Raw genomic sequence first — 17,283 nt, 5'->3', positions numbered from 1 at the left:
CTGATTACAGCGAAACCAGATTTATATAGGTATTTTTAATGTCTTTGCACACTTAATTTTGTAGAAAGACATGTTTTCTAAACGACTATATTTGGAGTGCTATATCTTGTATTTTTACTCTGAAGACATTTTTACGGATACCATTTTTATTTACATACATTATTTTTTATTGCGTTTTAATTCACTTTTTCCTCGTCCGAATGAAGGTAAAAATAGGGATTTTTGTGTACTCACCATAAAATCCTTTTCTCCGAGACGCTCATTGGGGGACACAGACCATGGGTATTATGCTGCTGCCACTAGGAGGCTGATACTAAGTTGAGACAAAAAAAAGAGTTAGCTCCTCCTCCACAGTATACACCCTCCTGCTGGCTCCAAGTGAACCAGTTCGGTGCAAAAGCAGTAGGAGATAACATCATATCAGAGTACGATCATTCACATAGTATTAGCGAGCACCACATCAAGTGAAAGAGACAAGCAGAAGTCGATAGACCAACAGGGTGGGTGCTGTGTCCCCCAATAAGCGTCTTGGAGAAGAGGATTTTACAGTGAGTACACAAATCCCTATTTCTCCTTCGCCTCATTGGGGGGACAGACCATGGGACGGCCCAAAGCAGTTCATGGGTGGGAAACAATATAACAGAATCTCATGAACTGATTGTGTAAAGATGTACTACAGTCTCTTGCTGAGTACATCTGACTCCGCAAGCACGGGTCTTGGCAGAGTGTGACTATTGCTTCAAAGATACGTACAGGCTGAACTAAATCACAGCCTTGCAGCCCTGTGAACATGTTCTGTCTGCATCCGAAACCAGATGACTCAGAGGGCAGGCATCAAGTACGTAGAATATGCCCCATTACCTGCTGGGATGAGCAAGCTTTTGATGTGGTACATCTTCGGAATAGCCAAGCAAATTTACCTGGTTATTGTGGCCCTGAAGTGGCCTTCAGGAGACAGTCGACCTCAGGATATTTGTTCGGAGAGCCCTTAGTGAATACAGAGCGGGTCTCGTAGACTATGCTCTGATATGCTGTAAACCCTACTGGGATGGACACGCTTCTGGCGTGAATTACTCCTGAGTACATCTGTTGGGGGGGGTACCCCTGTGAAGACCTATAAACTAGAGTCCTAACTTACATCTTAGGAGCAATTTTTCACTGGAATAGAGACAAATAGAGTCAAACTCTGTCCTTTGAAGGAGCTGAGCCCCAAAAACTAAATTCCAAGAGTGTGGGGACAGCTTAAAATAAGAAAAAAAGTGACGGGAAAGACACAAAAGTTGTCCGCGGTCCCTGCAGAGTGCGCAAGAAAAAGTTCAGGTGCGGTGATGGGTGGGACCTAAGGCCTCGGAGCACCATCATGGTGGAAGAGACACTGGAGAAGAGCGAAGATAGAGCTCAGGTTACCAGAGATGAACCAGATAAACACCAGACCCTTGTGTTCCGGTGACAAATCGGAAAACAGTAAAGCATATGTGACAGACGCCTGAAGATGGCGGCGACGACCAGTAGAAAACTTTGTCCACCACGTCCACGAGGTAAGCAAATGCAACTGGGTTTACTGGAAAAAAAAAAACCCTTCACCTTCGTCTTTCTGATGACCGACGGAAGTGAAGGAAGACAGACTAAAGGCACGGAATAACCGAGAGATCTGTCTGCCCATCGGATGATGGGGGTGATGACCGACGGAAGTTACGTCGCGCAAGGCCGTCCCGCTGCGGGTACCCGTCTAAAGCATGTCTTACGCAGTAAATTTGGCATAATACTATTGAATTTGGATGGGGAGACCTGGAAGGAGATAATGGAACTGCTGCCGGGCCAACGGGAATGCTCGGATTACTAGAACATCAACCTGAAGACTTGACTCCCAGGCTGACCTGCGTCTCTGAAGAAAAAGATGGCAAGAGAGACCGTTGCCCTGCCGGGGAGACTGGCGTCAGCAGTCAACCATTAGTAATTGGCTAGGGAGAAAGATTTTTCTTTGTTTTCAGAGTAGGATCTCAATGACCTCTCCTGAGGGCTATCAGACCCGCGGGGACAGGCAACACCGGCGGCCAACAGGAAAGGGTTTCTAGCCCAAACTGTTGAATAGCCTATAGAAAAACAGAACAATGACACCATCTTGACGAGGTGGGTCTATGAATCGGAAAGAATACTTTGTCCTGGCGCCTAAATTTTGGAGGATGTAAAAGAAAAGCACCCTGTTAAAGGACAAGAGGGCAAACAAACAACTTTGTATCTAGAAGACACCCGGTTTCATGCCCGCTCGATGCGAACAGCTGAAAAGCATCCTGAGGACCCCAACATAGGTCGCCGTCTACATTGGCGGTACCAGAGGATAACGCTAAGAATCACTGAGCGGGAAATGTCAGAGACCTAGATCCCTCAGATCTGAAACTTCTATAGCAGGAGCCTTACATTTCTGCTTGGGCCTTTATTAAGGAAAAAGGTCAGGGACCCTTTCGGGGTCAGTCCGCTTTCCCGTTGTCTGAACCATAGTGCCCTACTGATGATAATGGTATGACTGATGCAAAGAGTGAAGAATGCTGTTCCGAGGTCTACAGGATGGAGACACAGATACTCCATCTGACGGTCCAGGGCTTTTAATCGAAGATCCATCTGGCCAGGATAAGAGGATTCTAGATGCCAGTCAAAGTGCTGGCGGGCAACAACATGAGGTTCAGCTCAAGGGGGAGGCCTCACTTCGAGGCTTTTTAATGTGAATCATGTGACCAACACATCTCTGGCTGAATGATAAATGCTCTTTCAGGGCATAATGGCCACTGTAGGACGCTGAGTGATCCGGTACAGGACCGGAATCCTTGTCAAACATCAGTCTCTGGTTGACTCCCTTAGGAAACAAATTCGGTATTTTCCGGAACTCTGATCCAGAGAAGCATCCGATTTATACCCAACATAAATAGCAAACCTGTGGAGCGAGAGACTAAACTCACTGGAGCAAAAACACTTGAATGATCGGGTAACGTACAACGAATCCGATATCTAGCCACCTGTACGCTTCTAGATTGCTTGCAGCCCCTGCTAGCCGACAGCTCCTGCGTAGGAAAGAATCCATCTTTGCTGGTCTTGCGAACGCTAGGATCCGCAGAGGCGTCACAGATGTGTTAAATCTCTTTGGCCAGAGAAGCCATGGATTGCGACAGTGACAAAGCCCACTTAGGGGGGCTAGGTATGCTGGGATCAGTGGTGGCTGAATCACAGGGCTCATGTGAGACTTGAACAGAGGGCTTTAACTGAAGTATTCTTTTCCATAAACCAGTAGCTTAATCACTCAGCCAGCAGCTCTACTGGATAGTGGAAAGCTGCATGCCATCCCTGTGCAGTGTATTATACCATTTTTAGTGTATGTGCTGCCGAGGCAAGCACTCTATCCCCGAGGCCACTATCCATTCTGAATGCCTTAGGGATAGACATGTATGGGTCAGTAGCGGAGGAGGATAGTATGTAGCAGAGCCTATGTAGGGAAGGACTAATATATACTGGGCGCCGTCAAGGTCTTACCCCATTGCAGAAGCTCCGTGAAAGGGGTTCACCGCTGAGTCAGTTCAGTGCGGAGGGCCCTAGACTGTGTTGGGGATTGTGCGGAATTAATAATTCTGCGCCCGATGGTAACACAGCCTGGCCGGTCATATTAGCCTGAGATCTGGTGCCGCTCCACTCTGACTGGAGAGCGGAACAGTCACTGGATATGGGAAGGACAGGAAGGAAGGAAGGACAGCCATCCTTCACATGGGAAAAAACAGATACTGCAAAGAAAAACTCCTTTACCTAGGTCCTCTGTGCTGCACTGCATCAGCTGTTGCAGTTTTGTGGAGATGACTGCAGCAGCAGCGGAGGGTGAAGACCGCAGTCAGGATGGCGGCAGCTGAAGACTGTTACGGCCTGCAGTGAGGACGGCGGGAGCGCTGGCCAGGCTGAGAGGCGGGGAGAACTTAAGAGGTAGACAGGCGCGCAGTAATGAAGCACTGCAGAGTGGGCTATCTCCCCAGGGCCCGGTTTCCTGGCCAGGAGCTGTATCCAGAGTCCCCCGACAAGTCCTGAGGCGGCTAGAGTCTCCAGAAATATGGCCGCCGAGAGCTTGATGAGCACATCTCGTTCCAAACGAGAAGCGCCAGATACGAAGTGTGGACTGACGACGCATGGGGCGGACCCTGTGTGGATGCGGCCTATAGAAGAAAATGGCCGCCGAGAGCTTGCCGAGCGATTCTCGCTCCAAACGAGAGGCGCGTACGTGGGGGAAGCCGCAGGGGAGATGATGAAGGGGGGGGCGGAGCTTTCCGGGATGCAGCCTATGCAAGGCTGAAAAGCCGGGAGGTCAGAGGAGAAAAATGCCGCGGACCTCTACAATCCTTTTTGGTCCCCGCTGTTAGCGCGACCTACCGAGCGCCGCTACTGGGCCCTCCTGCTACAAAATAACCCCCGATTCTTACCGGATCCTTGCAGCTGTTACCGGTTCCGGGGTACCGGGTCTATGGGATTCCAGAGCCTGGACCTGTCGGCGGAGGGGAGATGTATGGGCTTCAAACTCATTACACAGTCGTGGGATGCTTCTCTGTTGAGGTGAGCTGTGGCATTGCTTGGACAGTGCAGGGCACCCTCTATTAACGATCCCCTTGACAGGGAGGTGGAGGAGAAACCGTCCGCCTCCTTGCATCATCTGCTTTAACAGTGGTAATGCATTGGGGGCTGCTCGGACGCCATAGAGGGGGCCTCTGCATCTTATGGGTTCAATCCTTTAGGATGGGGACAGGCTGGTTGTCCGGCATAAGCCTGGCTGTGGCAGTGGATACATGAAGGCGACACTCCATGTGCTCGTCCGTATGTCGGTACGGGGAGATTGGTGCCTTTTGAAGGACCCGTCGCCCATAAATTAGCTCAGGCATGGCATCCCACCTTGCAGGAGAGGATACGTGGAGGGACTCTCGCACATGCTCGCCTGTTGTTGGTTTTGGGGAAATCGGAGCCTTGAAAGGTTCCGTTGCCCCGTCATCCATGTGAAAAAATGAAAAAGGTAAAATAATAAATGGTCTGAAGACCAGACCAGTGTGCCTTCTACAGACACTAAGCAAGAACTGGTTCACTTGGAGCCAAGCAGGAGGGTGTTTACTGCGGAGGAGCTAACTCTTTTGTCTCAACTTAGTGGCAGCAGCATAACACCCGTGGTCTGTGTCCCCAATGAGGCAAAGGAGAAAACACTTTTTGCAGCTTTATTTCTTTTATGTGTTAAATAATGCAAGTTATTTGGTATGTTCGCGTCCAGAACGGTGCAATCAATATATGTAGTTTGTTAAATTTAACATAAAAATGAAAAATTATTGGAGAAATATTTTTTAGTGATTTGTAAGCTATTTTCCTTAAAAATTTTTTTATCCTTTTATTTAGGCCCTCTACGGGACTTGAACATTTCATAGCAGACCTGGAGATCATTCTTTGACCTACAGATTGCCATAGCACAATCAATCAGCAACCCATGATCGCATGGTTGACATAGACGGTAGCTTCTAAGGTGTTAAACAGATAGGGACAATGCTGGCACTGGCTATTACTGCAGAAATTAGGCTCTCAGTTAAGCAAAGCACCCATGGTAATTGCACGCACAATCACCAGGACATGCCGGTATGTCCATTTGCAGGAACACCTAGGCAAATATGACGTACAGGTACAACAAATGTCGTGAAGACTCACTCAAGTAAAACATCACATGCAGGTTTAAAACAGATTCTTTATTTGCTCTGTTGCACAATGCCTGGATAAGAAACATTAACTAAGAGACTTCCATAAAGTTGGGAGAAAAAAAAAAAAATACTGGTAAGTGACAATATTAATTGGAACGCAATGCTTCAAAATGGACCAACATCAGTAAATACAAAATGTATTTGTAACAGACAGAAGGAAATGTTAACACTTCATTTAGTAATTTAAAACAAAAGGAATATGACAAAAGAGCAAATCTGCACTCTACCTGTGTACACATTTTATGGAACATGTAGAACTTGTAGGGTGGCTCATTCCAGTTATATCGTCATTGGCAGTGCCACTCACTTTGCCATTGACCTTGGGGAACAGGAAATTGTCACCAAAAGAGTGAGAGGTAAAAGGTGAATTCGTTTTTGTTTTATGCACAGGATCACACCGCTAGCACTTTTCACTTAATGATGGTATCTGTTAAATACCAGAGACTACCGTCACTCTACAACTCCACTGTACACATCTAAGCACCAAGCAACCCTGTATCTCCAAAATAGGACTGGAATGTGCTTTTAATGGCTCCAAGAAAATGGTTTCCAGACCAAAAGTATTGCTGGGGCTTCAGTATAAACATGCACAATTAATCTATAACACTATTTCACAGATCTGGTGCCAGCCACATGGTGACAGTCAACCACTGAATGGGGCTACATCACCTAAGAATCTGAAGCTAAAAGGACATTTGCCGAGACGTGGCAAAAGAGCAATAGGTGTCTTATTCATATTGTGTTGGTTTTCAGGATCACCACTACATAACGAAACAAGCTGATCCTTCAACCATGCGTGATAACTGAAGCTATATCACCAGTAAATAGCATATGTGGATTGCACTGACAATCCAAAAAGGGAAGACCTATTCACGGGCTTCAAGTAGTTTGAGCCTATATAGCAATGTCACAGAAGAAACCCAACCCTACAGTAATTTACTGGCAAATAGCTGCCTTCATCTCAAGTATCTGTCACCACTATATCACTTAGATTTAAGGAGGATTGCAAGAGGGTAATCTGTAGAATTGTTAAGACTGATTGCCATCACTGAATACAGCACATTACAAGAAGTGATGAAACCTCAGCTTTCCATCTTCACAAGAAAAAGATATGAATAGCCAACAAAAAAAGTGGTATGAGCAGATAACCAAAAAGTAGCTTTGAAATAAAGCAGAAAGGCACAAAAAGGTTAAGTGAAAGACTGAATGGTAAAGCTCATTACGTTCTAAGGGATAGGCAATCTTTAAGTGCGACTCAAGATACAAAATGTTCTACTAGTCCAAATCGGAGATTCCCCTCAATTATTCCTTGCACTTCACAAAATAATTTAAAAGGATTTTTGTTTTTTTCCCCACTAATGCTCATCAGTGGAGCTGGCAAGAGCAGGCATTTTTGTGGTAATGTTCAACAGCTGCACAAAACATAAGGGGAGAGAAAGTTTAAGTCTGACCAAAGTGCGTCTTTTGTGCTCCAGTTTACAGGCAACTTGGATTACGGAGGTCTACAGTTCATGCCGAAGACGCAGGATCTCAACGTCATGTCTCAAGGGGCTACTTGCACTGCGGTCATGTTTTACTGTTACTAGGCAGTATATGATTATATCATATGGGGGCACGTTGATGTAACGGGGTTATTACTGTTCTAATACACTGGTGGCTAGGAATGTGCTGCCTAATTCACATTTCAAAGAGCCTGTAGCTCTGAAATAACTAATATATCCATTGGTGTCCTGCACTTTTGTAGCTTTGCTCTAAACCTCTGCAGCAATGTGCACCAGTAGCTCGTTCTGTATTTGAGATCACTTGCCTTCTGTGCATATATGTCACGTGATAATCAAGGAGCACATTCATAGAAAGGAGTTAGGACTTGTTCACATGGTGCATTATCACTTTTTTCCCCAGCACATTTTTGCAGTAGACAAAAACGCTGCATTTTACAGTACCAGCAAAGTAAATGAGATTTCTGAAATCTCGTGCACATGCTGCTTATTTTTTCCTTGCAGATTCGAACACTCAAATGTCCATTCTTTCAGTGTTTTTCACCCCTTCAAACAAAAAAAAAAAAAAAAAGTAAAAACACAAACGGGCATATTTTAAACAGAGTTTTTCCTGCGAAACGTCTGCTGCAAATACTAAAGGAGTGCCCGTACACTTAGCCTGTAAAATGGCTATTTCCCACAAGGATGGGGAAGGACTTTAATCAACAAGGACAGCGTAGTTACTAGTTTCAGGCTGTGTTTGGCTATATTCTCACAATGAGTATTTGGTGAGGTTTTTTTAAGCTGCAAGTAACTCATTTTATTTAAAGGGGTGCAAGAAATCTGCATCAAAAACTCACCAAAAGCTCATCGTGGGAACGCAGCCTTAAGGTGTGGAAAGCGATCTGATTGCTAATGCTTCAATTGCTAAGTCAGACATGTGGTGAAGATCTCCAGAGTACATAATGCAAGAAATGAATGCCGTTCTGTACAGCACAACTGCACGACCTCAAGTCATAGCTCACTCAGGGTGCGGGAAAGCAATAATGGCAGCAAGCCAGCAACACTGGAGAGCTGATCAGATCATTTAGAACCATGTACAGCAATATAATAAAAGTTTTATTTGCAGTAGTCTCAAACAGGTGCATTCACAGCTGCAAAATCCCTGGCTTATGGAAATTAAAAATAACTAACCTATATCTTAAAGCTGCTCGGATGCCAAGATACTCATGAATAAATAATATAGAATGGTGTGCCTGGTAACATCTGTATCATAAAATCACCTAAAAATAAGTGTTTAAAAAAAACAAAAAAAAAAAACCCTCAGCCGCATTTCTGAAACACTTGCCACAAGTCCCATCATTCAGAAAACTACATTCTTTTCTCACCATTAATATGTGTACAAAATAATCGTTATTTCATAGAAGTGACCCAGAAAAGCCAGAACCCCAAGAACAAACTGGAACATAAAAGAAAAAAAAAAGGCTGTTTTCCTCAGGAGGGCAGTTACTTTGCGAAACAAAAATCACAGCGATGGTCTGAAAGGGTTAATAAGCACTTCACATGGGATTCACTTCTCATATCAGAGTTTCCTTCCAGTCCTTTACTGGCGAGGGTCTCGCTTGCTCTTTCGTCTTTGTTTCGGAGGCGGCATCTCTCTGCAGCTGGGGTCTGCTGCCCGCTTTCCCTGGCTCCTCTTCATCCTGCAGCTGCTCGGATTTTATGCGTTGCATCTGTAACAGCCTAAGCTGCACACGCAGCTCAATGATCGCTTCTCTCTCCTCGTGAATGGCTTGGTTCAAATGATTGTTCTTAATCTGACAAAAGAAGTTGTACACTTGGAATAAATTGCCAAACATCAACTATCCAACTAGTATGTGTATTCGAAGCACACCAAAACACAAGTCACACAAACAAGGACCTCCAAAAGCCAAGTAAGGAGGAGGAAATGGAGAGAACTGAAGGCATGCTAGCATGGCAAAGTTCCAACATGTTCATGAAAAAAAATGGTAATTCTCACAATGGGGTTTTCTTTTCAGCTCATACTTCCGGTTATTAGAGGAAGAGTTTACAGCAAATCTTCAGGTTCTCAGAGATAGGATTTCAATGACTGTAACCGCTCTATACACAGCTAATAACACAGGATCCACCATTCACAATAGGAGAGGTCACATTTGACCCCGCTTTCCGCTCTTCACAATCACCTTTGCACACACAGTGGGTATGGAAAGTATTCAGACCTCTTTATATTTTTCACTTTTTGTTTCATTGCAGTCATTTGGTAAATTCAAAAAAGTTCATTTTTTTCTCATTAATGTACACTCTGCACTCCATCTTGACTGAAAAAAAAAAAAACAAATGTAGAAGCACCCTTTTCAGTTACTAAAGCAATCAGTCTTCTTGGGAATGATGCAACAAGTTTTTCACACCTGGATTTAGTGATCCTCTGACATTCTTCCTTGCAGATCCTCTCTTCCGTCAGGTTGGATGGTGAACATTGGTGGACAGCCATTTTCAGGTCTCTCCAGAGATGCTCAATTGAGTTTAGGTCAGGGCTCTGCCTGAGCCAGTCAAGAAGGGTCACAGAATTCTTCTGAAGCCACTCCTTTGTTATTTTAGCTGTGTGCTTAGGGCATTGTCTTGTTGGAACGTGAACCTTCGGCCAAGTCTGAGGTACAGAGCACTCTGGAAGAGGTTTTCATTCAGGTTATCTCTGTACTTGGCCGCGTTCATGTTTCCTTCAACTGCAACCAGTCGTCCTGTCCCTGCAGCTGAAAAAACACCCCCACAGCATGATGCTGCCACCACGTTTCACTGATGGGATTGTATTGGGCAAGTGATGAGCAGTGCCTGGGTTTCTCCACACATACCGCTTAGAATTATCACCAAAAAGTTCTCTCTTTATCTCATCAGACCAGAGAATCTTATTTCTTATTCTGGGAGTCCTTCATGTGTTTTTTTTCTTTAGCAAACTCTATGTGGTCTTTCATATCTCTGGCACTGAGGAGAAGCTTCCGTCAGGCCACTCTGCCATAAAGGCCCGACTGGTGGAGGGCTGCAGTGATAGTTGACTTTGTGGAACTTTCTCCCATCTCCCTTCAGCATCTGTGGAGCTCAGCCACAGTAATCTTGGGGTTCTTCTTTACCTCTCTCACCAAGGCTTTCCTCCCACGATTGCTCAGTTTGGCTGGATGACCAGATCTAGGAAAACTTCTGGTGGTCCCAAACTTCTTCCATTTAAGGATTATGGAGGCCATTGTGCTGTTAGGAACCTTTAGTACTGCAGAAATTCTTTTGTAACCTTGGCCAGATCTGTGCCTTGCCACAATTCTGTCTCTGAGCTCCTTGGCCAGTTCCTTTGACCTCATGATTCTCATTTGGTATGACATGCACTGTGAGCTGTGAGGTCTTATATAGACAGGTGTGTGCCTGTACAAATCAAGTCCTATCAGTTTAATTAAACACAGCTGGACTCCAATGAAGTAGTAGAACCATCTTAAGGAGGATCACAAGGAAATTGACAGCATGTGACTTAAATATGAGTGTTTGAATACTTATGACCATGTGATATTTCAGTTTTTCTTTAATAAATTTGCAAAAATTTGTACATTTCTGTTTTTCAGTCAAGATGGGGTGCAGAGTGTACTTTAATGAGGAAAAAAAATATCTTTTTTTTGAATTTACCAAATGGCTGCAATGAAACAAAGAGTGAAAAATTTAAAGGGGTCTCAATTCTTTCCGTACCCACTGTATGTACATTTGTAATAAAGTCTAAAGAAGCCCTAACAGCCAATGTGAAAAAGCAAGATTTTTTAAATCGAGATTGTGACATGTTAAAAAATAAACCAAATTATAACAAAAAACAAAAACATTTAACTACATTTAACACAAAAACTGGATGTAAACAATAGATCATTTTTGGATTACAAATTCCTTTTAAAGGGAATCTGTCAGCAGGGTTTTTTGCTATGTTATCTGAGTGCAGCAGCAACATATGGCCAGAAAGCCCGATTCCAAGCATGTGTCATTTACTGGGCTGCTTGGTGTAGTTTTCATGGACTACCTGTTTAGTCTAATGTAGATCTAGCAGAGCCAAGTCATCTGATGCATATATAACCCCAGCCACAACCCTAACTGGCAGCTTCCTGAGTACTGTGCATGGTCAGCAAGCTGCCAATCAGTGGTGGGGGTGGGGTTACACAGATTAGGCTGACTGATGATCATGTGAGTGTTAGTTCTGGAAATGTTCATCTCCTGCTGATAAAACACTATTGAAACTACAACACAGCCTAATAAGTGGCACATCCCTGGAATCAGGGTCTCATGCCCAATATTATACTACTCTCAGACTAAATAGCAAAAACCTGCTGACATTCCTTTTACGTACATGACCATTGATACTCAAGATCCAGATAAAAGAATACTTACCTCCAACTCTTCATTCTGCCGCTGGAGATCCTCCAGAATAATCTGTAACTCTTCTTCATCCTCACTTTCACTCTCACTCTCTGATGAATACTCCTCAGTCTCACTCCGGCCATGTTGTTGCCGACTACAATGAGAAAAGTCAGATTTGAAAAGTGCAAAAGACCAAACATTCAGTAACCTGAAATTGGATTCCTATGCTAGAGTTTATTACACCTGCAATAAAAAAAAAGGTAATCTGTAAAATAAAGCCATAAACCGGTATGCAGATAAATATGGAGTTGTAAGTTTAGATTTCACATATTTCCTCCTTAAATTTGTAGAATCACTACGGAACACAGCAGTAAACCTGTTACAAGCCTGACACTGCTGACATAAAATGCCGCAAGATTACGAAATAATCTAATCTTTGATGAAGGTAGTTGTTTTTTAGACCAAAATGGTTCCATGTGAATGAATCGTGGGATTACATAATTCTTAAATTCAGTGCGTACTATTTCTATTTCCATCTAGTAAAACAATGGTCATGCTGCAGCTCGCAGACTAGAAAATAGAGTGCCATGATCTTGGTAACCCTTATTAAAGGGTTGTAAATGGTTATAATTGCAACGTGCCTGTAGAAACAAGCAACTTTGCAAATTACTCCATATTGGAAGCTGTGTGCGTCAGCAGGACGTCCATGGCGCTGGTAACTTCTGACTGTCAATCTCCGCACTTGGCGAGCAGTAAGCTGGGAGACTGCACAAGAGAGCAGCCCCGGTAATGGCCATGAGTGTATAGGGTTACACACTGAATAATGAAGCCCACCTTTGTATCTCTGAAATTTCTGCTCGCAGACGATCAATTTCTTCCTTCTCTGTAGCAATTTGTCGTCGTAAAAATTGCTCCATTGCTACAAGCTCTTCTTGCTCCGTGAGGATCTCATTTTCCTATCAGGATAAACAACAATTAGTGAGGAAGATTGCTCTGAACAACGTGTAGCATACAAGTAAGTGGCAAAGTGTACAGCCATGGGCACTGGAGGCTCCGTTACAGATTCAGACAAAACGCTAGATAAAAGTAGTACAGCATGCGGAGCTGTTGTATCTTGTAAAATGCTCAACACCGTGGTGGAAAGCCAAAAGGACCCATTATATTAAAAGGGGTCCGCTGGGCACTTCCGAGCTCTGCCATGTGCCGATCCATGCACTGACTTTTTATTTTTAAAAGAAAAAAATAGAAAATAAAAAAGTCAGATGCATTCGTATATTAACCCCTTCCTGACCGATGACAGAATAGTCCGGCGGCGAGCCCACCTTAAAGCCGCGACATGTCAGCTGACATGTGCCCGCAATAGGCGTGAGCGGAATCGCCGTCTGCCCGCGCCTATTAACTAGTTAAATTCCGCTGTCAAAGCTGACAGCGGGCATTTAAATAGCACTTCCGGCCGCCGGGCCGGAAATGATCTCATCGACGACCCCCGTCACGTGATTGGGGGTCGGCGTCACGTTGCCTGGACAACCACAGGTCTCATAGAGACCTCTATGGTTGTTCCAGGCAGATGACTGAGCGCCACCCGGTGGCCAGCGCTCAAAGCACAACAGTAAATCTGCTACATTTGGGCGATCTGCTCATCGCCCATATGTAGCAGAGCCGATCGGGTTGTGCATGCTTCTAGTCTCCTATGGAGGCTATTGAAGCATGCCAAAAGTAAAAAAAAATAATAATTTTTTAAAAAAAAAAAAACCTAAAAGTTCAAATCACCCCACATTCGCCCCAATCAAAATAAAAAAAAAAAAAAATCCCACATACACATTAGGTATCGCTGCGTTCAGAATCGCCCGATCAATAAAAGAAAAGCATTAACCAGATCACTAAACGGCGTAGCGAGAAAAAAGGAGATTTTTGTGTACTCACCGTAAAATCTCTCTTAGCCTTTAATTGGGGGGACACAGAACCATGGGTGTTATGCTGCTGTCCACTAGGAGGCGACACTATGCATAATCTGAAAAAGATTAACTTTGGCTCCTCCTCTGCAGTATACACCCCTGGACGGCGTCAGCCTTCTCCAGTTTTGTGCAAAAGTATTAGGAGGAACATAACAGAAATAACTTAACCATGCCTGTAAGAAGGCCACTATGTACGAGCTCAAAGAACAATATGAGAACTCAACCGTAACAACGGCCCGTTAGGGCAACAGGGTGGGAGCTGTGTCCCCCAATTAGAGGCAAAGAGAAAGATTTTACGGTGAGTACACTAAAATCTCTTTTACTCTGTCGCCTCATTTGGGGACACAGAAGCATGGGACGTCCCAAAGCAGTGCCTGGGTGGGAAGCAATGGACGAATATTGTGCTGACAGGTCCCTAAACTTGGGGCACTGCTGCCTGCAGAACCCGTCTACCCAGGCTCACGTCCGCTGAGGACTGGGTATGAACTTTGCAGTGTTTTGTAAACGTGTGTAGGCTAGTCCAGGTGGCCGCCTTACACACTTCTTGTGCCAAAGCCTGGTGCCGAATGGCCCAGGAGGCCCCTACCGCCCGCGTAGAATGTGCCGTGATACCGGCCGGAAGAGGAGAGTTAAGGCAGTAGGCCTCTTGTATGGTGGACTTGATCCACCTGGCAAGGGTAGCTTTGGAAGCCGGCAGACCCTTACAAACGCCTTCCGGAAGAAGGAAAAGGGAATCACACTTCCAGAAGGGTACAGTCCTAGACACGTATATACGCAATGCTCTGACGAGGTCAAGCGTATGCAGAGCCTTCTCCACTCTATGAACCGGAACCGGGCAAAAGGAATGGCAGTGAAATTTCCTCATTGAGGTGGAAGTTGGACACAACCTTCGGAAGGAAGGCTGAAACCGTACGGAGAACCACCTTGTCCTGGTGAAAGGCCAGGAAGGGCCGTCTGCAGGAGAGTGCCGACAGTTCAGACACCCTGCGTAGCGAGGCGAGTGCAACCAGAAAGACCACCTTCTGTGAAAGAAGGCAGAGTGTGACTTCAAGGGGTTCGAAAGGTGGTGCCTGCAATGCTGTCAGGACCAGGTTAAGGTCCCACGTCTCCAGTGGACGTCTGTAGGGGGAACCAAATCAGGAGACCCCCTGGAGAAAAGTCCTCACTTGCGGCTTGTTTGCAATGCGTCTCTGGAAAAGCACAGAGTGCCGACACCTGGCTCTTAAGCGAGCCCAGGGATAGCCTGGCGTCCAGGCCCGATTGAAGAAAACCAAGAACTTTTGGGAGGGAATAAGGGAGTGGGATCTGGCCGCGGGATTCGCACCAGGTAAAGAAAGCTCTCCAGGTATAGTAATAGATCTTGGCGGAGGCTGGCTTCCGTGCCCTGATCATGGTTCTAATGACATCCGGTGAGCCCTGCCTGGGTTAGAACCCAGGTCTCAAGGGCCACGCCGTCAAATTGAGGGCCCCTGAGTTCTGGTGGAAGAACGGCCTTGTGACAGAAGATCGGGACGGTTGGGGAGACGCCAGGGGGCGTCTGCTGTAAGTTGTACGACGTCGGCGTACCATGTACGTCTGGGCCAGTCTGGCGCGATCAGGATGGTTGGAACTCCCTCTTGTTTGATCTTCCTCACGACTCTGGATATCAGGGGGAGAGGTGGAAAAATGTACAGAAGCTGGAACTGGGTCCAGTCCTGAACCAGGGCATCTGCTCCGAGCGACCACGGATCGCGTGTCCTGGCCATGAAATTGGGGACCTTTGCATTGAGATGGGATGCCATTAGGGCCACGTCCAGGGTCCCCCAGCGAAGGCAGATCTGGCGAAAAATTTCAGGATGGAGAGACCACTCCCCCGAGTCCATTCCTTGTCTGCTGAGGAAGTCGGCTTCCCAGTTGTCCACACCCGGAATGTGGACCGCAGAGAGTACCGACCTCGTATCTTCCGCCCAGTGGAGGATATGTGCCACTTCTCTCATCGCCTGGGTACTGCGGGTCCCGCCTTGGTAATTCACACATGCCATCGCCGTGGCATTGTCCGACTGTACTCTGATATGAGAGGCTGCCAGTAATTGACGAAAAGCTCTCAATGCCAGGAAGAAGGCCCGAATTTCCAGGATGTTCATGGGCATGTTCGCTTCCACTGGTGACCACTTGCCCTGTGCCTGGTGATGTAGGTGCACCGCACCCCAACCTGTCAGGCTCGTGTCGGTGGTCAGGACCTTCCATTGACCTGAGAGAAAGGATTTTCCCGTTGCAAGTGAGGTTGGCTTGAGCCACCAGTGTAGGGACCTCCTGGTTGCCGATGGTAGCCGGAACTCCCTGTCGAGGGTGAAAGGATTCCTGTCCCAGGACTTGAGGATGGCTAGTTGAAGAGGCCTGAGGTGAAACTGGGCAAATGGTACCGCCTCCATTGCTGCTGCCATCCTGCCGAGTATTCTCATGGCAAACCGGAGAGATGGGGGGGGGGAGGGGGGATTGCGGAGGAGTATGCGAACTCCTAGACGGAGAGCCAGTGCCTTGTCCCTGGGAAGGAGCACCAGACCTCTGGAGGTGTCGAATAACATCCCCAGGAAGGTCAGAGACTGACTCGGAGTAGTTGATGACTTTTGTAAGTTGACTAACCAGCCCAGGCGACTCAGAGTGTCGATAGTGATTGAGACGCTGACCTCGCAATCCTTGAAGGTGGAAGCCTTAACGAGAAGGTCCTCCAGGTATGGAACGACTACTATGCCTCTGGAGTGTAGAACGTCAATGGTGGCTGCCATGATCTTGGTAAACGTTCTGGGAGCCGTGGCGAGTCCGAACGGTAGAGCCACGAACTGGTAGTGGTCCTGGTTGATGGCGAATCTGAGAAATCTCTGATGGGCGGGAGCAATCGGTATATGCAGATATGCGTCTTGTATGTCTATGGATCTATGGAGGAGAGATATTCTCCCTTCTCCATGGACGCAATGATTGACCGAAGGGACTCTATGTGAAAATGACGAACCCGAACATACTTGTTGAGTTGTTTTAGGTCTAGTATGGGCTGAACGCTGCCTCCCTTCTTGGGGACTACAAACAGATTGGAGTAGAACCCTCGGAAGCGCTCTTCTGCAGGAACCAGTACTATGACTCCTGTCTGAAGGAGGGAGGAAACTACTTGATGAAAGGCACGAGCCTTGTCTGGCGGTTTTCGGGGAACAGAGAGGAAGAACCGGTTCGGTGGGCTGGAAGTGAACTCGATCTTGTATCCGGAAGACACTATTTCCTTGACCCACCTGTCTTCTGTAATATGCAGCCAGACCTACTGAAAGAGTAGCAGTCATCCGCCTACGGGTGGGGTGTCTTCCGGAATTCGTGAATCATGAAGAGGAGGTTTTCATCCCTTGGGCTTTGCCTGGCTTGCTTTTGAATGCCAGGTCCTGTCCGGCCTCTGCGCCGCCCGTGGGTTGTCTCTGCGCAGAGAGCGTTACGATTTTGTGCTGGGCGCGAGACCGACCAGCCTGAAAAATTCCGAAAGGATCGGAACCGAGTTTGGTTACGCCTTTTGAACGTGCGTTTAGGTTTTAGTTGAGAGAGAGAGAGAGAGAGAGAGAGGTACTCTTACCCCCAGTGGCATTGGATATCATTGTGTCCAACTTTTCACCAAAAAGCCGCCCACTGAGGTACGGGAGATGCGTGAGGGACTTCTTTGAGGCCGCGTCTGCTTTCCAT

The 17,283-nt window shown here is 46.2% G+C and overlaps 1 protein-coding gene across 5 annotated transcripts in view; it reads right to left on the bottom strand.

Moving 5' to 3' along the window:
* Nucleotides 1–5,725: 5,725 nt before the first annotated feature.
* Nucleotides 5,726–17,283, bottom strand: part of RALBP1 (ralA binding protein 1) — an 80,030-nt gene continuing 68,472 nt past the window's right edge. For all 5 annotated transcript variants that reach the window (XM_073550959.1, XM_073550960.1, XM_073550963.1 and 2 more), the window contains 3 exons: nt 12,467–12,588; nt 11,663–11,786; nt 5,726–9,051 (listed from right to left, as the gene is read on the bottom strand). In XM_073550959.1, the coding sequence (XP_073407060.1) occupies nt 8,812–9,051; nt 11,663–11,786; nt 12,467–12,588 (486 nt within the window). In that variant the 3' untranslated portion in view covers nt 5,726–8,811. The remainder of the gene's footprint in view (nt 9,052–11,662; nt 11,787–12,466; nt 12,589–17,283) is intronic.

This window comes from Dendrobates tinctorius, unplaced genomic scaffold (assembly GCF_039654945.1).
Source record: "Dendrobates tinctorius isolate UK_male_01 unplaced genomic scaffold, ASM3965494v1 ptg000171l, whole genome shotgun sequence".
In the NCBI taxonomy this organism is placed as follows: domain Eukaryota; kingdom Metazoa; phylum Chordata; class Amphibia; order Anura; family Dendrobatidae; genus Dendrobates; species Dendrobates tinctorius.
Note: the sequence above shows the minus strand (reverse complement) of the source record. Positions and strands in the feature narration are given on the sequence as shown.